General features: G+C 37.3%; 1 protein-coding gene and 1 non-coding gene across 2 annotated transcripts; both read right to left on the reverse strand.

Moving 5' to 3' along the window:
• Window positions 1–3,627: 3,627 nt before the first annotated feature.
• LOC130969066 (uncharacterized) lies at window positions 3,628–10,797 on the reverse strand. Its single transcript, XM_057894642.1, has 11 exons — window positions 10,373–10,797; window positions 8,546–8,668; window positions 8,334–8,430; window positions 8,082–8,117; window positions 7,372–7,559; window positions 7,130–7,232; window positions 6,536–6,717; window positions 6,384–6,461; window positions 4,814–4,916; window positions 4,641–4,734; window positions 3,628–4,550 (listed from the first exon to the last, which is right to left on the reverse strand). Exons 1-11 carry the CDS (start codon window positions 10,693–10,695, stop codon window positions 4,177–4,179), a joined length of 1,701 nt encoding a protein of 566 aa, XP_057750625.1. The 5' UTR covers window positions 10,696–10,797; the 3' UTR covers window positions 3,628–4,176.
• A 6,466-nt stretch (window positions 10,798–17,263) lies between these two features.
• LOC130971141 (small nucleolar RNA R71) lies at window positions 17,264–17,367 on the reverse strand. Its single transcript, XR_009082375.1, has one exon. It is a non-coding gene; the product is annotated as a small nucleolar RNA R71 (small nucleolar RNA).
• Between the last annotated feature and the right edge of the window lie 6,487 nt (window positions 17,368–23,854).

Below are 23,854 nucleotides of genomic sequence, written 5' to 3' on the forward strand. Positions count from 1 at the left end.
ATCACATAGGAAAGCCCAATTAATTCACATACAAACAAAACATACATATGCATATGATGAATGTCTATCCTCTGGTCATGAGCTCATGTGTTGGTTACTTTACCAGAACCCGACACATCTGGTAGCTAACCCAAACATTTGTCTCTAAGTTGCACATCCCCAAGAGGAACTTTAACAAAAAAGAGTGCCTTTCCACATTTTCATGAAGGTTTCACGAAAGAAAGTACCTTTCTACATCGAAGGAGTGTGCCTTTTCACCTTGCAACCAGAGAAGAATATGGGGAGACAATACAAAGGAGAGTGCCATTCCACCTTCCCCACATCCCCATCACGACAAGATAGGGAATCATCCGTCCTCAACTTGCCATCCGAATACATTTTCAAGTTAACATGCAAGCGGGTACGCACCCAAACCTTGCCATCTCGACCATTCAGACCATACCCAGTTATTGTCAGCCTCAACATTCATCCCTCAATTCAGTTACATCTTCACACTTTTCATTCTTAATTCGTCATTTTCCAAGCTTACTTCACCCCCAAGTTATCATCCCTCCCTAGTTTCACCTTATCACTAGGCATACCACTAAGGTTTAGGGGCTAAAGAAGTAAAAATAGAGGTTTAGAAGTTTAAAATCATGTTTAAAACACAAAAATTGAGCTTGCTGAAAAATAGGGCTCTGCTACGCAGCTGTATTCCCAGTACGCTAGTGTCCCTTTTGGCACATGCCGCGTACGCGGCACCTGCCTGCGTACGCGAGGGCACCAAGCAGAAGTGAATGGCCGCGTACGCAGCCATAAGCCCGAGTACGCGCCACCTCCTTTTTTTCTTAAAAACTGTTAAAATGCAGATTTTATATTTCACGTTATCAACTTCCGACGTCTATAACTTCCTCTACAAAATTTTGTTTTCGACAAAATTTGTACAGTTTTAAAGTTTATGAAACTATCTTTAATTTGAATCCAATTTCCTTCTAATCCTAATTTTAAAGCTCCAGTTATGGACCACCAAACTTCGTTAAAATCAAGTTTTTTATTTAAAATACCAACCTCAATTTTCACCATATTTTTCAACTCAAACCAATACTCCAAGTTTCCAAACTAACCCCAAATAAACTAAATCCAATCTCAACCCTCCTCATTCATTATGTTACCCATTTTTATTCACATATATCAAATCCAACCTCAAGAACTTGCAATCAACATAAATCTCATACTTGTTCATTAATTAACATCATTATTCATTCAATACAACATCTCATCAACTATTTACCACTTTCATATCATTAACCAACACATCTATTTATCCACATCCAACTCAACACACATGGCATTAGCTATAACCACTAATCATGCATCAAACATACAATTCAACTTATCTTTGGTCGTCTAGCCTAAGTTTTCACGACACATTATATATTATATACAAGAAACCAAAACCATACCTTGGCCGATTTCTTCCTAGCTCGGAACGTCACAATTGACCACCGTTCCACAAAACCCATGGCTCCAAACCACTCTAAACAGAAAATTCAGCTACCAAGTCCAAAACTCAAGCTTTCAACTCCACAAATTTGTCACGAATACATATAATTTAATCTAATATCATATAAACACCACTAAATCAATATAAAGTTTGCTATATACACAATTTCACAAGATTTTAAAGATTTTTCATATTACCAACGGAAAATTGGGACAAGACCCAGCAAGTCCATGAAGCTAATTCGGTGCTAAACACCGAAATTACACAATTTCTCAACATTAAATAAATTCCGAAATTAAGGGATGAGAAGTTGGATGAGAAAAAGTGACTTAGCAGCAAAATTGTTCGGTGGGTTTTGTAGTACTCGACGCGGTAAATGCGTGATCACAAACGGTGTGACGATCGGAACTCCGGATCAAAAGTTATAAGGGATTGAAGTTAAGCCAAGAGTTTGCTATTTTTTCCCCTTCTTCCCCCAATCCCATTTGTTTTGGGGAAAGAGTAGCTGAAGCCACATATTAATGTGGTGTTGGGTTGGGCCATGGGCTTAATACAGGTTCAGTTTGTTCGATTTAGTCTGTTCGATCTAATTTTAGACTAAATTCTTTAAAGTTAATGTCAAAAATCTTATTTTAATTAGCTCTATCTTATTAAACTATCAAATTCATATTTCTAAGTTTTTTAAATAATAATTAATTTATAAATTAATTATCTACTAATTTTGCAGATTTTACAAAAATAGCTATTTCATGGATGCAGTGGAGAATAAAGTCATTTTTCGTGGAAGGAAAACCATTTCATGGGTGCTATCCACAAGATGATCCATGCATGCACATTGGAAAAACTTTTTTGTTGGGATTTTTTTTATTATATAATAAAAAAATTGTTTATCGAAAAAATTATTCGAACCTTAAATTTTAGAATACGTTTTTTTGTTGGCATTTTGGACGACCCTCCGGCAAATTTTATCTTCGTAGTTTTATATAAAATTCGCTTTATCCCATTGCGAATTTTGAGTCAAATTCTCCATAAACACCCACATAAAAAAAGAGAATAAATATAGAATACAGAGAGAAAAATTAAAATTCGAAGAAGATAACATAAATAGAAAATATAACAAATATGGTTTCTTCAATATTGTCGGCATCAATGACAGCTATTATTATTGTCTCTGAGAGTACACAAGAGTACACAAGAATAAGAACTTAGTTTGGTTTAATTTGGGAGAGAAAGAAATTTGGGGAGTTAAATACTAGACAGATAACAATAGCCAAATGATTACTTATCTTAATAGCACATCTTGATTAATACCAAATCGTAAAAAATATAATGCTACCAGCCTACCACAATTTAAGAACAATTAGGATAGGAGAAAAGAAGACGCGATTATTCTCCTAAATATATTTCTCATCTCGTGTCAAGAACAAGAGATGTCAACAGGGACAGGTGCCACGAAGTCTCAAGCATAGGTAAATAGTCAAATTAGTCTATGAAAGATTATTCATTTTCTAAATTGGTTTCATAAAATTTTTTTAATCAAATTCATCCTTTAAATATTTTAAATTAGTCATGTTAGTCCTTTCGTCACTTATTTTTGTTGATGGTGTTAAAATTTGCTAATGTATCAGATTAAGTGACACCTCAACATACATTTAAGAGTCTTAATTGACTATTAACATAATTAGTTTATGAAATTAGATCAAATCAAAACCTAATTGAAGAAAAAACTTGAGGCATTAGAATCTCTTAATTTGAAATTAATTTGATCTAATTTCATAAACTAATTATGTTAATAGTCAATTAAGACTTTTAAGTGTATATTAGAGTGTCACTTAACATATTAAATTAGCAAATTTTGACACTATTAACAAATAAAATGACAAAAGGACAAACATAACTAATTTAAAATCTGTAAAGAATAAATTTGACTAAAAAAATCTTTCAAAAATTAATTTAAAAAATGAATAATCTTTTAGTAACTAATTTAACCATTTACTCCTCAAACATATTATCGGCAACTCGTTATACCTGATTAACTAGTCATCGCCTAAATGTTCAGCAGAATAAACATATTATTGGTAATTGGTGAAATAGCGAACAAGTTTTAAGACATATCTCTATGGAATGGTAAATACAAAAGAAAATTAAGAAAATAATGATATATGGAATTTCCAAATTAGTACTATAGGAAGTATTCGGTGAATGAGCAGATATGTATTCATCCTACTTTGCACACATGCACACAATAACGCCCATGACAAATATTCAATACTAAACTACATCATCCTGCTATTTACATAAACTATTATTTTGAGTAAACACTCAAATTAATCCCTCCAACAAATTTCAAATTGAATATTTTAGTCCCCAACAAGTTTTTATTCATTAGAAGTCCTCAAGAATTACTTTCGATAGACAAATTGATCACTTGGTCGCTTTCAATTGATTTTTTAATATATGTTCTTGATAAATAAGTTACTGAAAATTTTCTTATAAGACAATTAGATCTTTAAAAAATTATTATAAGACAAATTAGTCCATTCAGAACAGCGGAAATACTAATTTGTCTGACGGGAGTAATTGTCGAGGACTTCTTTCTAAAGAAAAAGATAAATTGTTAAGGAGCAGAATCTCTGATTTGAAATTCCTTGTGGACGAATTTGAGTATTTATTATCTTTCATTTTCACTTATTTTACCGGGAAAGAGCCATTTTCCCAGAGCTGCCTGCAGCCTCTATCAGAGCCAAGTACTCGGTTATGGCTTCCCCTTCTATGTTCACTTCAATGTCATAGTCAGCCAGTGCATCAGTCTTCACTATAACTGCAGATAGCTCGTCTTCCATCTCCACATCTCGCTCTTCTGCTTTGCTGAGATCCGACGGATCTTCCACATCATTAATTTGCTCTAGCATTTCAGAAACGTTATGTGGTAAAGGCGCAGATGAACTTGCACTGCCATCAGGAGCAGCAGTTTGAATTGCTTCAGCCGTATGGTCAGCCTCAGGCAGTGCCGTCAGTCTTTGGATTACTTCTTCTAAAGTGCCACCGACCTCGAAGGCAGCAACCACTGCAAACACGAAACAGTATCAGAATCCAGCATAACCAGGTTTAACCTGAGCATATCGTTGTTTGTTATATCTAAACTTAACTTCTGTACCTCTTGATCTTTCAAAACCCATGTGTACAACTTTTTCAATTTGAGTTTCCGTTGCTTGTTTCTGTCTCTTCCTTTTCCTCGACTCAATATGAACCTTCATGTTGGGGAGAGTCAGCAGAAATATTGGCTCCAGGTTATGCAGAAAATGGTCAAAAAATAATACTAATAATAACCTGCAAAGCGGAATTAGTTTCTGGATTTGTCAAATCATCCAATGCCTTCTGAGTGTCATTTTCATTTCTTCGAAGGGCTTCAGCAGCGAGCTCCTTGTCAAACCTGTCAGATTTAGAAGCAACAACTTAAATTTAACTAGTACATTATAAGAGTTTTCTTTAACCAAGCATTTTTATAGTAATAGTCTAAGATTATTTAGATAGTTGATAACAACAGATGCCGCCCCATGAATAAATTGTGTGTAACTATTGTGGGCTAGGATCTCATAACTCAGATCCTCAAGCCAACATGACATTAATAGCTTATCAATGGCAACCTCTTCCATAAGCTTTATATACCGCAAATAGAATCTATATTGGAAGACAGACATCGTCTCCAATCACGGAACACTTGGATAAAATCTTTATATTTCTACATGAAGATCAGAAATGAACTCTTATTAAAGTAAACAGAAACAACACAACAGCCAACAGAAATAAAGGAATTTCCTTGAATTAATACTCTGAAAAACATGATTAAAAACTCACCAATTCAGGGAAAAAAAGAAAAAAATGACAGAGATATAGCTTGAATTAGGTAACAAGCTAGAGCACAGTGTATGCTCTCTGCTGCCCAGATCCCAATCCTTTCCTATAACTGAAATAACTGAATTATGACTAAGTGTCCTTGTTAAGTATTTAAAGAAAGTGGAAAACCACAACTTAAAAGCTAGCTAATAAAGGGGAGGAACTACTCTCCTTATAGACAACATCCAGCATCCCATACTACCTGATGTGGGACTTTGAGCACCCCATACTACCCAAGTCCTGACAATACACTGCCCCTGAAAGCCAAAGCCAACGTCCGGTTATCAGTATCGACACTGACTCAACGGTAGCCACTTTGCTACCGGTTATCTGTATTCATGGCACCAACAACCATGCTATGATGCCATTGTTAAGTATCTAAGGAAAGTGGGAAACCACAGCTTAAAAGCTAGCTGATAAGGGGGAAGAACCACTTTCCTTATATAAAACATCAAGCATCCCATACTACCCGATGTCGGACTTTGAGCACCCCATAATATCCAAGTCCTTAACAGTCCTCCTATAAGGGTAAGTCAGATCTGTCCCGCTAAGATTCAATTCATGTTATTCACTGCTGCAGTCCCCCTTTCTTTTATTTCATTTTTCTCTATACATTTTCCTCCTATAATCATTGCTAAATCATTGGGATATGCTCCCTATACAACCACAATGACTTTAAATTAAGCAACTAGAGGAGGCACCTAATCCTTTTACGTTGTATTTTATGCAATCCCCTAACCATTGGTAAGCACATCACTCCCCACTTATCACTGGTACAGAGTGAATCTAGTTGATTTTACGCCCTGTCGATATTCAGTCATATCCAAACCTTAAAATACTTGTTCAGAACAAAATTATCAAAGGGTACATAGCATCTGCGGATAAATTCTTGCATTACCTGCCAACTTTTTTAGCGTAAATTACAGAGATGTAACTTACCAGTCACAGTTTACCAAATAACACTGCCAACAATAGAAAACCAAAATCAATAAATAAAGCTCACCCAATAGAGACCAATTCCTTCAATCTCTCTAGATCAACAGCTTTCTTCAACGGTGTCATCCCATACCGCTTTTGCTCCCTGGCAGAGAAAAATATTAACAAACATATAAATACCACTAATATAGCAATCAATAAACATTAAGTGACACCTACCTAATTTCAGTTCTTCTCCGGATATCTTCCTCCTGTTTCTGCAATTTCTTCGTTGTCTCCTCAGCAAGGAAATCAATGGCACTTCCCACATCTTGATTGTTCATTCGCAATGCTCTCTTTGCATCACGTTCTTTATAGCCCATGCTCATAAGAAATGATAAGGCTTCATCTGGGACTTGCAGCTGGAATAAAACAGAACATTGTTTACAAGGGGAGAATAAAGGAAAAAAACTAGCAATCTATTTAGCTAGACTATTTGTTCATTTTCCGCTAATTTAAAAGGGAAAAAAGAGTGGCAAGAAGGTATGGACAAGAAAATAGAAAGGGCTATATTTAATCATTTTCAAAAGTATAAAAGAGAATTATGATCAATATTATCTGGTACCCAGAAAGTTTAAATTTAGAAGCAGAATTCTTTATCCTACAGAAGCTTGAGCTCAGCTGATCTTTATTATTTCATGCCACATGCATTAGCAACCAACCAGCATGGTGATCAATCAAGAATACGAAAGAAAATAAGTAAATATGAGTAAAAATGTTGAATTTTTTTCCATATCATAATTTATGTCAAAATGCTATAGCAGTTGGACAAACCTGGTTAAATTTTGCTTTTGCAGAATCTAATGCTTTTCTTGATTTGTCCAACTGGCCACTATGATATGTGACCACCCCTTCAAGCAGGTCCAGTCTCAAATGTCTATGTAGAGTTAAATAAGTAAATCTCCTTACAAGTTTACAAAATTAGGCACCAAAATAATCTACTTGAAGTTGAGGATTAGAAATTATTTGGGAAATTCTACTAAATATTAGTTGAACAATATACACAGACAACTCACAATGCTAATTCTGGATAGCGCCCTCCTTGTAATAGTCTGAGGCGGAAAGAATCCTTCCCATGAGCACGTTCAATTCCCACCCTAGCCATTTCAAGACGCTTTCCTGCATCTGAGAGCCATCTGATGTCTCGTATCATAAAGTAGCACCACACCATGTCTATTTGCAGAATTGGAACATTGTCAATAAGCTGAGTGGACAAAAACAGAAATAATTTCAAATTAGGTATTAAAGCACATAGGGGAAAATATATTAAAAGAAAAGAACAGAGCACGCACTCCATATGAAATGGAAGTTAGATGGGGAATGTTTTAGGTGAGTTAAAATTGCTTTGCTCCAAATCAAAAGCAACTCTACCTATTCGATGTTATCCTACTTGATTGAAAGCCTCATTGTAAAATAAATGTTTTCAACAAACTCTTTAAGTGGGAAAAGGCTACTCCAATGTCAATTAGTTTGGGAAAAACCAAAAACAAAAAGGAATCACAACTAAACAACGAAGTAAAATGACTATTAAAAAAAAGGCAGCCTGGTGCACAAGCGTCCCGCATTAACACAGGGTCGGGAGAAGGGTCGCACCCAAAGGGTGTCATGAAGTAAAATGACTATAACAATATAAAATCAAAATATAGCATCACTTGGCTCAAATTAATAACTGATAACTGAATACATTCATATTCCCAAATGTGGAAATATAAATTTGATCACTCACCTCAATAACTTTTGGATCACAAAGTGAGAATGACTCCTGCAAAAGAAAATAAGAATTGAACTTTGGAATTTACTGTATTTTTTTTGGGGGGGGGGGGGGGGGGGGGGGGGGGGACAGAAAATGAAACAATCAAACAATGGTGATCAAGCACACTACTAGCATTATTCAGCTTCAGAACTGTGTCTATTTAAAACCATATTTGCAACAATATACAGCTCTTGCTGAAATAGAGGAATATCATCAGGAACTGACCTCTCCCATGCTAAGCACTTCTAGTGCATCTTTGTAATTTCCCTGTTTAATAAGACGTTTTCCCTTTGCATGAAGCATCAATCCCATCATTACTGCCCTGCCAAATGACAGTTTGAGACTCACTTCAACAGCGGAAACAAAATATAGGCATTAAAACCCTAATATTCAAACAATTCCATCCATAAAGAATGACAATATAAAAGGGTAAATACCTTTGATCAGTCTCAGAACCTAGACGTACTTTCTTGCCACTTTGATCCTCAACTTCTATGTTGAAATCTTCAACAGGTAGTGAACCATCTGCATGTCTTTCCGCTAATGCAGTTGCAGCTGCCCTGTTTGCATCAAAGACAAAAGAGCTTCAGATAGAATACTGATGCAAACAAGTAACCAATATGATAAACAAATAAATTTAAGTCTTTGGATTTTCTCAACAAAATGCCTAGACTGGGAAAGGGGTGCTGGAGAACATAAGCTTCCCATTGTTCGTGAATCATTAGGCCTCATGGATCAAATTGAAAACATCCCAGCAATACATTGCATTAGATTAAAATTAAAAAAGAAAGAAGGTTGCAACGGTTTATCTATTGTGAAGCAGAAATGTCTTCTCTAATATATCATCAATGATTTCTTTTCTTTTTAAATAAATTATTTTAACCCTTTCTTTGAGCTCAGCTAGGATGAAGGTCAAAGTCCAGTCTTAGAACATATCCAGCAATTAGAAGCTTATCTTTATCCTGAAATAGAGCAATTGGATCGACCCAACCGCAATACTATTCTTAATTTCTTATACAGACAACGTAAGTTACCTTCCTCCTAATACTTAGAACTTTGTTCCGTGATTATTCCCAAAACCAAGCACCATGAAACATCCCTGAATACAAATTATTTGAAAATTTAACCCTCATTAATCAAATACAAAGACAGCAACTGTCAAAGATTCTCATGGTACAAAAACTCAAGTAACAAGAGTTCAAGTTTTTCCTTCTTTTTAACTTTTTCTTTTTTTCTTGTTTTTAATTAAAACAGATATGAGACATAATTAGACTGTCTTATACATTTCTCTGCACTATGTGCAAAAGAATGACTGAGGTAATAACATTAGAAATGAAGCGTTGTTCATAAAGTTTATCAAGGCCTCTCAATCCAAATTTCTTAATTAGCAACCATTTAATAATCTTGCATTATAGATATAATTTTTGAACAAAACCTCTCTTCCGCAGACTATATGGTTAAAGTTACATGATATAATATCTAATTGGAATTACATATTTACATATAACATATTATGAGGCGGAAAGACCAAGAGTTTCCTAAGTGAGATTTCCTGGAAAGTGAAGAGGGATTTTGTAAACAGGGAGGTTCCAAACAACGGGGTTCTCTTGGGCTAGAGCAATTGTGCCCCCACTCTCCACTGATGTTTACTCCAGATATGACTTCTGTAGTTCTCTACTGGCGATAGGTGCGCAAAATTTCTCTGGGTTTGTTGAAGGATTCATGAATCCTGGCGAACCCTTTACTAAGAGTGACAAAACTAAAGGCTGTTCCACGGGGTATGACCTAAACATTTAAATTATTAGTCTTCCTCTAACCTTAATTTAAACAACATTTTCAGCACAACCTTCGCTTAACCCTGTCAATTTTGGCTTTGTCCCCTTCATGTGCCTCCTTTGTCAGAAGCCATGTACACATCACCGAAGAAACCTCCGACCTAAAGCCACCCAATCCGCTGGGCTCAAGTAGTACCAATAAGTAAATAACAATGGGTGTCAAACGCTTTTACACCCACAAGATAGAGATTTCCCCTTCAGGTTGAAACCTAATCTGGTCTTCACTAGTCATCAACCTAGTTGAAAATCCCTCATAATCGCGAATTATAAAAATTCTCGTAGACTATCTAATTAGAAAAATTCTTAGCTTATACAGAAGGGTGCACAGTTCCTAGGAGTCTAACGACTTCAATCAAGAAAATCAAATAATTTGCACAGCTTCTAAACCTAACAAACAATGAAAATCAAGAAGACACGATTGCGAGGTACCTGAGCCGGGAAAGCCTGCGAGAGCGTTCTTCTTCGGCCATGATCTCCTGCCTGAGCAAATTGCCTTCCTGAGGTGAGACACGAGAGGCGAGGATCTTGGAATTGTTCTTAACGCCCACCTGAGCCAAGTTTCCATTTCCTCCGTGTCCGCCGGTGGCGTCATCGTCCTTTAGGATTTTGCCGGCGCATATGAGACTGATGGAGTCAGGGGAGCAGTTGGAGCGCCTGGCCACCTCTTCCCGCAGCTTTGGTACGGTCCAACTGTCCAAGTCCACGTCTTCCAGAACCCCCGCCCACGTCCCTCCGATCTTCAGTTTTGCCATTGCAGCTCTGCAATTAATTGTGTGAACTGTAACTCTGGCCAAGAGGTTTTGACTTTCGAGCAATCAGGTGTACTAGTTTTTTCCTGCTATTCCCGTTGCTCTTTACGTTAGCATCGGATTTTTTAAAAAATAAATATCAGGTTTTTTATTTTTAATATTGGGCTCAAATTGATGTAATTCACCAAAATGTCCAAAAACTGTGTTTGACGTCGTTACCGGAAATTTTGATGGCCACCGAAAAATGTGACCGCCGTTTTCTCATTTATGTTATTATGGTCTTCAACAAAAGGTCACTGCCGACGTTTTGTCGACGTTTTGTACAAAACGTCACTGACGTTTTCTTTTTTATCAATTAAACAAAAATAAAAAATATACAAAATGTTGTTGCTGTTTTATATATAAAAATTTTATAAAATTCTTTTAACACAAAACGTCAATGCCATTTTGTTATTATTTAATTAAAAATTGTTATTAAGTGACAAAACGTCATCTACATTTTGTTCTTTTTAAAAAAAATGGATCAGACTCATAGCAGTATAATACACAATATTATAAAAATATTAATATCACACGTTTATTTAGAATATAGAAAAAAATGAGCCTAGCGTTCACATAGATTTTTTTTAAATAAATATTTTAATTTTCATATTTATCAAAATAGGTAATTTGAAAATAATTTATATTTTTAGATTTCATTATTTATCACATTTACAGTGTAAACAAATTAATTATGCATATATCTCGTTTATATTGCAAACGATATATATTTTGTTACTCAAAACATGAACACTCGCAATACATTCATCTTTAGGTACATTAGGTTCTGGAGAAAGATAAGCTCCAGCAACCGGTGTACTTCATAAGCAAAGTGCTCCAAAGAGCGCAGCTAAGGTACACTAGGTTTGGGAGGAAGATAAGCTCCAGCAGCCAATGTACTTCATAAGCAAAGTACTCCAAGGGACGGAGCTAAGGTACATTAGGTTGGAGAAATTAGCTTATGCTTTGCTAATCTCCTCTTGGAGGTTGAGATAATATTTCCAAGGGCACCTATCACCTTGAGAACCGATCAGGCCATCCAGCAGATCCTACAGAAACCCGACCTGACGGGACTTATGGTGACATGGGTAGTAGAATTGTCTCAGTATGATATCTAGTACGAACCTCGACATGTGATCAAGGCATAATCAATGGTTGATTTCCAGGTTGAAGTGACCGTAGACGTTCCCGATGACCCAAATACACGGTGGAAACTTCATGTTGATGGAGCATGCAACCAAGCGTTCGGAGGTGCTGGGATCATTTTGGAAAGCTCGGAAGGAATGACTTACAAGTAGTCCATCAAGTTCGACTTCTCGGTCTCAAACAACCAAGCATAGAATGAGGCCCTGATAGGCGGCTTAACTTTAGCCGAAGAGGTCGGAACAACAAAGCTCGAGGTCAATAGTGATTCTCAGGTCGTGATCTCCCAAGTGAACGGAACCTACCAAACAAGAGATCCTTTATTGCAAAAGTATTTGGAGAAAGCAAAGCGGCTTTGTGAGGATTTCGATGAAGTAGTGGTCCAGCACGTTCCCAGGGAAAGAAATGCCAGGGTCGACTGATAAATCCCAATTTCGTGGTTTATCTTGTGTTAAATTTAGGGAATTTTATCAACTTATCCCACATTTATTCAACGAAATAGCATGTTCTGTAATTCTCCCTAATTTGTGCTTAATGAGTGAAAACATGCGTTTTAGGCTTTGAGATAGCTAAATTTAATTCACTTTAATCCCATTCGATGCTTTGATATGTTTGTTAGTGATTTCAGGCTTATAAGGCAATGATTGGATGGAATAAGTGAAGAGAAAAGCATACAAAGTGGAGAATTCATGAAGAAATGAGCATTTGGAGTATTCAAGGCCACGCTCCCGCGTCATCGACGCATACGCGTGAGGAGGACAATTTCCAAGTGACGTGCACGCGTGACGTTGGTCACATGACCTCATTAAAGTGAATACGTTGGGGCGATTTCTGAGCCATCCAGGCCCAAATCCAACTCATTTCTGAAGCTATATGATGCAGAATTCAAGAGGGAGAAAGGGAGAGCAATTAGATAGTGTAGAAAACATGTTTTAGGTTAGTTCTAGAGAGAGAAGTCCCCTCTTCTCTCTAGAAATTAGGGCTCTTAGTTTAGTTTTCTCTTAGATTTAAGTTTAATTACTTGTTTTGATTTAGTTTCCGTTACTTTTCCTTGTTCCTACATCCTTGTTCTCTTAATTTTACTTGTTAATTTCCTTTTTATGTTCTTTTCATGTTCATGCACTATTGTTGGATTTGGATTTTCTTTAATGCAATTTTATGTTTTCATGTCATTGATGTTTAATTGAGTTGTTATTGTTATTTTCTTGGATTGGTAGTTGTTAGATTTTATATTTCTTGCAATTTTACCATGTTTTTGTTTTATGCCTTCCAAGTGTTTGACAAAATGCTTAGTTTGATTTTAGAGTAGTTTTTGAGCATTCTTGGCTTGGAAAGAGTAATTAGGCAATCTTGAGTCATTAATACCCAATTTAGATCGGTGATCTAGAGTGATTAGTTAGTCTTGTTTCCATTAACATTACTTATTGATTGGGGTTAACTAGTCCTATTTGACTTTCTCTCATTGTGAAGATAACATTAAACCTTCTTCCGATGTTGGAGATGACGAAATAGGATTAGTGATGAGCGGATAATTTATACGCTTTTTGGCATTGTTTTTAGGTAGTTTTTAGTAAGTTCAAGCTACTTTTAGGGATGTTTTCATTAGTTTTTATGTTAAATTCACATTTTTGGACTTTACTATGAGTTTGTGTGTTTTTCTATAATTTCAGGTAATTTCTAGCTGAAATTGAGGGACTTGAGCAAAACTCTGAAAAAGGCTGACAAAAGGACTGCTGATGCTGTTGGAATCTGACCTCCCTGCACTCAAAATGGATTTTCTGGAGCTACAAAACTCTAAATGGCGCGCTCTCAACGGCGTTGGAAAGTAGACATCCAGAGCTTTCCAGAAATATATAATCGTTCATACTTTATTCGCGAATTGACGACGTAAAGTGGCGCTCAACGCCAAGTACATGCTGCTATCTGGAGTTAAACGCCAGAAACACGTCATAACCAGGAGTTGAAGGCCAGAAACACGCTACAACTCGGCGTTCAACTCCAAGAAAAGCCTCAGCACGTGGATAGATTAAGCTCAGCCCAAGCATACACCAAGTGGGCCCCGGAAGTGGATTTATGCATCAATTACTTACTCATGTAAACCCTAGTAGCTAGTCTAGTATATATAGGACATTTAACTATTGTATTAGACGTCTTTTGACCACGTTTCATCTTTGGTCTCAGTTTTGTTTTATTCTTCATCTTAGGGGGCCATTGATCACGTTTTGGGGGGCTGGCCATTCGGCCATGCCTGAACCTTTCACTTATGTATTTTCAACGGTGGAGTTTCTGCACACCATAGATTAAGGGTGTGGAGCTCTGCTGTACCTCAAGTTTCAATACAATTACCATTACTTTCTATTCAATTCTCTTTTATTCTTATTCCAAGATATACGTTGCACTTCAACTTGATGAATGTGATGATCAGTGACACTCATCATCATTCTCACCTATGAACGCACGTGACTGACAACCACTTTCGTTCTACCTTAGGCCGGGCGCATATCTCTTAGATTCCCCAACAGAATCTTCGTGGTATAAGCTAGATAGATGGCGGCATTCATGGGGATCCGAAAAGTCTAACCTTGTCTGTGGTATTCCGAGTAGGATTCTGGTATTGAATGACTGTGACGAGCTTCAAACTCCTGAAGGCTGGGCGTGATGACAAATGCAAAAGAATCAAGGGATTCTACTCCAACCTGATTGAGAACCGACAGATGATTAGCCGTGCTGTGACAGAGCATTTGGACCATTTTCACTGAGAGGATGGGATGTAGCTATCAACAAGGGTGATACCTCCAGACGATTAGCCGTGCAGTGACAGCGCATAGGACCATTTTCCCGGGAGGATTAAAAGTAGCCATTGATGATGGTGATGCCCTACATACAGCTTGCCATGGAAAGGAGTAAGAAGGATTGGATGAAAGTAATAAGAAAGTAGAGATTCGAAAGGATTCTAGCATCTCCACACGCCTATCTGAAATTCCCACTATTGATTTACATAAGTATTTCTATCCTATTTTATTTTCTGTTTATTATTAATTTTCGAACTCATCAAAAACCAATTTAATCTGCCTAACTGAGATTTACAAGGTGACCATAGCTTGCTTCATACCAACAATCTCTGTGGGATTGACCCTTACTCACGTAAGGTATTACTTGGATGACCCAGTACACTTGCTGGTTAAGTTAAACGGAGTTATGATCACACCAGGGATTATTGAGATCCCAATTCATCACACCATGATCTCTTAGGGGTATTTTTGATTTCATACAAATACAAAGAGACCAACTCTGAGGATCACAATTTCGTCCACCAAGTTTTTGGCGCCGTTGCCGGGGATTGTTCGAGTATGGACAACTGACGGTTCATCTTGTTGCTCAGATTAGGTAATTTTCTTTTCAAAAACTTTTTCAAAATTTTTCTTTTTCGTTTTTTCCAAACTTTATTTTCGAAAAAAAAATTAATAAAAATCCAAAAAAATCATAAAATTATAAAAATAAAAAATATTTTGTGCTTCTTGTTTGAGTCTTGAGTCAACTTTTAAGTTTGGTGTCAATTGCATGCTTTAAAAAATTTTTCTTGCATTTTTCGAAAATTTCATGCATTCATAGTGTTCTTCATGATCTTCAAGATGTTCTTGGTAAATTCTCTTGTTTGATCTTGATGATTTCTTGTTTTGTGTTGTTTGTTGTTTTCCATGTGCATTTTTCGTTTGTTAGAGTCCATGCATTAAAGATTTCTAAGTTTGGTGTCTTGCATGTTTTCTTTGCATAAAAAATTTTTCAAAAACATGTTCTTGATGTTCATCATAATCTTCAAAGTGTTATTGGTGTTCATCTTGACATTCATAGTGTTCTTGCATGCATTAAGTGTTTTGATCCAAAATTTTCATGTTTTGGGCCATGTTTGTGTTTTTCTCTCTCATAATTAAAAAATTTCAAAAATAAAAAATATATCTTTTCCTTTTTTCTCATAATTTTCGAAAATTTGAGTTGACTTAGTCAAAAATTTTCAAAACTAGTTGTTTCTTACAAGTCATGTCAAATTTTCAATTTTAAAAATCTTATCTTTTCAAAATCTTTTTCAAAAATCATATCTTTTTCATTTTTTTTATTTTTCGAAAATTTCAAAAATCTTTTTCAAAATATTTTCAAAATATTTTTCTTATCTTTATATCATATTTTTGAAAATTTACTAACAATTAATGTGATTGATTCAAAAATTTGAAGTTTGTTACTTTCTTGTTAAGAAAGGTTCAATCTTTAAGTTCTAGAATCTTATCTTGTAGTTTCTTGTTAGTGAAGTAAGTAATTTTAAATCTAAAAATAAAAATCTTTTTTATTTTTTATATCTTATCTTTTTATCTTATATTTTTCAAAAATTTTATCTTTTTCAAAACTTGATTTCAAAATATCTTATCTAACTTCTTATCTTCTTATCCTTCCAAATTTGATTTTAATATCTTTTTCAACTAACTCTTTGACTTTGTGTTTGTTTCTTATCTTTTTCAAAACCACCTAACTACTTTTCCCTCTCTAATTTTCGAAAATATCTCACCCTTTTTCAAAATTCTTTTTAATTAATTAATTAGTTTTAATTTAAACTTAATCTTATTTCTATCTCTAATTTTCGAAAATTTCTAACCCCTTTTAAAAATTATTTTCGAATTTTCTATCTCTTCTTCTTATTCTCTTTAATTATTTATTTACTAACACTTCTCTTCACCTCTCTTCACCCAAATATCCGAACCCACTCTTCTTCATTCTTCTCCCCTTTCTTCTTCTACTAACACAAAGGAATCTCTATACTGTGACATAGAGGATTCCTCTTCTTTTCTTATTTTTTCTCTTTCATATGAGCAGGAACAGGGAAAAAGGCACTCTTGTTGAAATTGATCCTGAACCTGAAAGGACTCTAAAAAGGAAACTAAGAGAAACTAAATTACAACAATCCAGAAACAACCTTTCAGAAATTTTTGAACAAGAGAAGGAGATGGCAGCCGAAAATAATAATAATGCAAGGAGAATGCTTGGTGACTTCACAAAGCCAACATCCAAATTTGATGGAAGAAGCATCTCTATTCCTGCTATTGGAGCCAACAACTTTGAGCTGAAACCTCAGCTAGTTGCCTTAATGCAACAAAACTGTAAGTTCTATGGACTTCCATCTGAAGATCCTTATCATTTTTTAACTGAGTTCTTGCAGATCTGTGAGACTGTAAAGACGAATAGAGTTGATCCTGAAGTCTACAGACTCATGCTTTTCCCTTTTGCTGTAAGAGACAAAGCTAGAATATGGTTGGATTCACAACCTAAGGATAGCCTGGACTCTTGGGATAAGCTGGTCACAGCCTTCTTGGATAAATTCTTTCCTCCTCAAAAGCTGAGCAAGCTTAGAGTGGATGTTCAGACCTTCAAACAAAAAGATGGTGAATCCCTCTATGAAGCTTGGGAAAGATACAAGCAATTGACCAAAAGGTGTCCATCTGACATATTTTCAGAATGGACCATATTAGATATATTCTATTATGGTCTATCTGAATTTTCGAAAATGTCATTGGACCATTCTGCAGGTGGATCCATTCACCTAAAGAAAACGCCTGAAGAGGCTCAAGAACTCATTGATATGGTTGCAAATAACCAATTCATGTACACTTCTGAGAGGACTTTCGTGAATAATGGGACGCCTCAGAGGAATGGAGTTCTTGAAATTGATGCTCTGAATGCCATATTGGCTCAGAACAAAGTGTTGACTCAACAGGTCAACATGATCTCTCAAAATCTGAATGGATGGCAAAATGCATCCAGCAGTAATAAAGAGGTAGCTTCTGAAGAAGCTTATGATCCTGAGAACCCTGCAATGGCAGAGGTTAATTACATGGGTGAACCTTATGGAAACACCTATAATTTATCATGGAGAAATCATCCCAATTTCTCATGGAAGGATCAACAAAAGCCTCAATAAGGCTTGAACAATGGTGGACGCAATAGGCTGAGCAATAGCAAGCCTTTCCCATCATCTTCTTAGCAACAGACAGAGAATTCTGAACAAAACACTTCTAATTTAGCCAATCTAGTCTCTGATCTGTCAAAGGCCACTTTCAGTTTCATGAGTGAAACAAGATCCTCCATCAGAAATCTGGAGGCACAAGTGGGCCAGCAGAGTAAGAAAGTCATTGAAACTCCTCCCAGTATTCTCCCAAGCAATACAGAAGAGAATCCAAAAGGAGAGTGCAAGGCCATTGATATAATCAATATGGCCGAATGCACAAGGAAGGAGGAGGACGAAAATCCTAGTGAGGAAAACCTCCTGGGACCCCAAGCAAGAAGGAGTTTCCTATTAAGGATCCAAAGGAATCTGAGGCTCATATAGAGACCATAGAGATTCCATTAAACCTCCTTCTGCCATTCATGAGCTCTGAAGACTATTCTTCCTCTGAAGAGGATGAAGATGTGACTGGAGAGCAAGTTGCTCAATATTTAGGAGCTATCATGAAGCTAAATGCCAAGTTGTTTAGAAATGAGACTTGGAAAAGTGAATCTCCTTTGCTCATTAGTGAACTGGATACCTGGATTCAGTAAATTTTACCTCAAAAGAGACAAGATCCTAGCAAGTTCTTAATACCTTGTACCATAGGCACCATGACCTTTGAAAAAGCTCTATGTGATCTAGGGTCAAGGATAAATCTTATGCCACTCTCTGTAATGGAGAAGCTGGGGATCATTGAGGTACAACCTGCCTTGTTCTCATTACAATTGGCAGACAAGTCATTGAGACAAGCTTATGGAATAGTAGAGGACGTGTTAGTAAAGGTTGAAGGCCTTTACATCCCTGCTGATTTCATAATCTTAGACACTAGGAAGGAAGAGGATGAATGCATCATCCTTGGAAGACCTTTCCTAGCCACAGCAGGAGCTGTGATAAATGTCAACAGAAGTGAATTAGTCCTTCAATTGAATGGGGACTACCTTGTGTTTAAGGCACATGGCCATCCCTCTGTGACAAAAGAGAGTAAGCATGAAGAGCTTCTCTCAGTTCAGAGTCAAGAAGAGCTCCCACAGTCAAACTCTAAGTTTGGTGTTGGGAGGCCACAACCAAACTCTAAGTTTGGTGTTAAGACCCCATATCCAAACTCTAAGTTTGGTGTTGGGACTATACAACATTGACCTGATCACCTTGTGGCTCCATGAGAGCCCACTGTCAAGCTATTGACATTAAAGAAGCGCTTGTTGGGAGGCAACCCAATTTTATTTATCTAATTTTTATTTTATTTTATTGTTATTTTGTGTTTTATTAGGTATATGATCATGTGGAGTCACGAAAAAAAAATATAAAAATTAAAAACAGAATAAAAAACAGCAAAAGAAAAATCACACCCTGGAGGAAGCACAGACTGGCGTTCAACGCCAGTAAGGAGCATCTGGCTGGCGTTCAACGCCAGAACAGAGCATGAATCTGGCGCTGAATGCCAGAAACAAGCAACATTATGGCGTTTGAACGCCAGGAGTGTGCCTTGAGAAAAGCTGGCGCTGAACGCTAGTAACAAGCATGGAACTGGCGTTCAACACCAGAAACATGCTACATATGGGCGTTGAACGCCCAGAACATGCTTTACATGGGTGTTGAACACCCAGAACGTGCACCACTCGGCGTTTAAACGCCAGAATGGTATGCAAAGGCATTTTACATGCCTATTTGGTGCAGGGATGGAATTCCTTGTCACCTCAGGATCTGTGGACCCCACAGGATCCCCACCTAACATATTCCCACCTTACCTCCTAATCCTATTTACACTCTCCCCCATATCACACTTCCCAAAACCCTTCACCAATCACCTCAATCTCTCTTCCCCATCACCTATTCACCACTCACATCCATCCACTCTTCCCCAAAAACCCCACCTACCTCCAAAATTCAAAAATCTTTCCCACCCAAACCCACCCTAAAATGGCCGAACCTACCCTCTCCCCTTTCCCTATATAAACCCCTCCATTCCACTTCATTTTCACACAACACAACCCCCTCTTCTATACCTTGGCCGAAACACCATCACTCCCTTCTCCTCCATATTTTCTTTTTCTTCTTCTTCTCTTCTTTCTTATGTTGCTCGAGGGCGAGCAACATTTTAAGTTTGATGTGGTAAAAGCATAAGCTTTTTGTTTTTCCAATACCATCAATGGCACCTAAGGCCGGAGAATCCTCTAGAAAAGGAAAAGGGAAGACAAAAGCTTCCACCTCCGAGTCATGGGAGATGAAAAGATTCATCTCCAAAAGCCACTGGTAGACGAAATTGTGATCCATGTTCTAACTATTTTGAGAGAAATCATTATTATGGCACTGGTTGAATTCACAACTCCGTTCAACTAACCAGCAAGTGTACTGGGTCGTCCAAGTAATAAACCTTACGTGAGTAAGGGTCGATCCCACAGAGATTGTTGGTATGAAGCAAGCTATGGTCACCTTGTAAATCTCAGTTAGGCAGATTAAAATTGTTTATGGTTTCGGAAATTAATAATAAGAAGAAAATAGATAAAATAATAAAAGGGATAGAACACTTATGCAGATTCATTGGTAGGAATTTCAGATAAGCATATGGAGGTACTGTATGGCTCAAGGACGCCTGCTCTCCTACTGCTTCAACTCAATCCTTCTTATCCTTTCCATGGCAAGCTGTATGTAGGGCATCACCGTTGTCAGTGGCTACATCCCATCCTCTCAGTGAAAATGGTCCTCTGCGGCTGTCACTCGCATGGCTAATCATCTGTCGGTTCTCAATCAGGTTGGAATAGAATCCATTGATTCTTTTGCGCTTGTCATCACGCCCAGCCTTCAGGAGTTTGAAGCTCGTCACAGTCATTCAATCCCAGAATCCTACTCGGAATACCATAGACAAGGTTTAGACTTTCCGGATCCTCATGAATGCCGCCATCTATCTAGCTTATACCACGAAGATTCTGTTGGGGAATCTAAGAGATACACATTCAAGCTCTGTTGCATGTAGACGAGAGGGTGTCAATCACGTGCGTTCATAAGAGAGAATGATAATGAGGGTTATCTAATCATCACATTCATCATGTTCTGGGTGCGAATGAATATCTTGGAATAAGAATAAGAGAGAATTGAATAAAAGAAAATAGAACTGCATTAATACTTGAGGTACAGCAGAGCTCCACACCTTAATCTATGGTGTGCAGAAACTCCACTGTTGAAAATACATAAGTGAAAGGTTCAGGCATGGCCGAATGGCCAGCCCCATGTGGTCACAAGACCGAATGATCAAAGACATCTAATACAATAGTTGAATGTTCTATTTATAATAAACTAGCTCCTAGGGTTTACATGAGTAAGTAATTGATGCATAAATCCACTTCCGGGGCCCACTTGGTGTATGTTTGGGCTGAGCTTGATCAATCCACGAGCTGAGGCTTCTCTTGGAGTTGAACTCCGAGTTATGACGTGTTTTGGGCGTTCAACTCCGGATCATGACGTTTTTCTGGCGTTTAACTCCAGACAGCAGCATGAACTTGGCGTTCAACGCCAAGTTACGTCGTCGATTTCCGAATAAAGTATGGACTATTATATATTGATGGAAAGCCCTGGATGTCTACTTTCCAACGCCGTTGAGAGCGCGCCATTTGGAGTTCTGTAGCTCCAGAAAATTCATTTCGAGTGCAGGGAGGTTAGATTCCAACAGCATCAGCAGTCCTTTTTGTCAGCCTTTTTCAGAATTTTGCTCAAATCCCTCAATTTCAGCCAGAAATTACCTGAAATCACAGAAAAACACACAAACTCATAGTAAAGTCCAGAAATGTGAATTTAGCATAAAAACTAATGAAAACATCCCTAAAAGTAGCTTGAACTTACTAAAAACTACCTAAAAACAATGCCAAAAAGCGTATAAATTATCCGCTCATCACAACACCAAACTTAAATTGTTGCTTGTCCCCAAGCAACTGAAAATCAAATAGGATAAAAAGAAGAGAATATACTATAAATTCCAGAATATCAATGAATATTAATTATAATTAGATGAGCGGGACTTGTAGCTTTTTGCTTCTGAACAGTTTTGGCATCTCACTTTTTCCTTTGAAGTTCAGAATGATTGGCTTCTTAGGAACTTAGAATTTCGGATAGTGTTATTGACTTTCCTAGTTAAGCATGTTGATTCTTGAACACAGCTACTTATGAGTCTTGGCCGTGGCCTAAGCACTTTGTTTTCCAGTATTACCACCGGATACATAAATGCCACAGACACATAACTGGGTGAACCTTTTCAGATGTGACTTAGCTTTGCTAAAGTCCCCAGTTAGTGGTGTCCAGAGCTCTTAAGCACACTTTTTTGCCTTGGATCACGACTTTAACCACTTAGTCTCAAGCTTTTTACTTGGACCTTCATGACACAAGCACATGGTTAGGGACAGCTTGATTTAGCCGCTTAGGCCTGGATTTTATTTCCTTGGGCCCTCCTATCCATTGATGCTCAAAGCCTTGGATCCCTTTCTACCCTTGCCTTTTGGTTTTAAGGGCTATTGGCTTTTTCTACTGCTCCTTCTTTTCTATATACTCTTTTTTTTTCGAATGCTTCTTCTTTTCACTGCTTTTTCTTGCTTCAAGAATCAATTTCATGATTTTTCAGATCATCAATAACATTTCTCTTTGTTCATCATTCTTCAAGAGCCAACAATTTTAACATTCATAAACAACAAGATCAAAAGATATATGCACTGTTCAAGCATTCATTCAGAAAACAAAAAGTATTGTCACCACATCAATATAATTAAACTAAATTCAAGAGCTATTTTCGAAATTTATGTACTTCTTGTTCTTTTGAATTAAAACATTTTTCTTTTAAGAGAAGTGAAGGATTAATGGCATTTATTCATAGCTTTAAGGCATGGTTACATACTAATGATCATGAAATAAAGACACAAAACATAGATAAACTCAATATTAAAAACCGAAAAATAGAAAGAAATAAAGAACAAGGAATGAATCCACCTGGGTGAAGGTGGCGCCTTCTTGAAGAACCAATGGTGCTCTTTGAGCTCCTCTATGTCTCTTCCTTGCTTCTGTTGAATGATTCCTAGTAATTTTGGTGTTCCTCCCCTTAGTTGCTTCTAATATTTGTGTGGAGGACAACTTATCCCCTGAGGTATCTCAGGGATCTCTTGATTTGCAGCCACATGTTCTACCACTGAGCTATTACGGCTTATATTAGTCTTTCCATCTCCCATGACTCAGAGGTGGAGGCTTTTGTCTTCCCTTTGAGGTTTCTCTGGCCTTAGGTGCCATTAATGGTAATGGAAAAGCAAAAAAGCTATGCTTTTACCACACCAAACTTAAAACAGTGCTCGCCCTCGAGCAAGAGAAGAAAGAGAGAAGAAGAAGAAAATGGAGGAGAGTGAGGGGAGATGGATTCGGCTATATGGGGGGATGGGTGGGAAGGAGAAGTTGAATTGTAAAGGTAGGTGGGGTGTATGGGGAAGAGTGGATAAATGTGGGTGGTGATTGAAAAACAGAAGGGATGACATGAATGGAGAGAGAGAGGGCGAGGTAGGTGGGGATCCTGTGAGGTTCACAGATCCTGAGGTGATCCTGTGGGGTCCACAGATCCTGAGGTGTCAAGGAATTCCATCCCTGCACCAAATAGGCATGTAAAATGCCTTCGTGCATCATTCTGGCGTTAAACGCCCATTGGTGCACATTCTGGGCGTTCAACGCCCATGTAAAGCATGTTTCTGGCGTCAGCGCCAGAATGGTGCTCTGTTCTGGCGGTGAACGCCAGCTTTTCCTCTCTGGGCACATTCCTGGCGTTCAGCGCCAGGATGTTGCTTGTTTCTGGCGTTCAGCGCCAGAATGGTGCTCTGTTCTGGCGTTGAACGCGGCCAGATGCACCTTACTGGCGTTGAACGCCAGCCTGTGCGTCCTCCAGGGTAAAATTTTTTTCTTCTGCTGTTTTTGATTCTGTTTTAATTTTAT

This window comes from Arachis stenosperma, chromosome 3 (genome assembly GCF_014773155.1).
Source record: "Arachis stenosperma cultivar V10309 chromosome 3, arast.V10309.gnm1.PFL2, whole genome shotgun sequence".
NCBI lineage: Eukaryota > Viridiplantae > Streptophyta > Magnoliopsida > Fabales > Fabaceae > Arachis > Arachis stenosperma.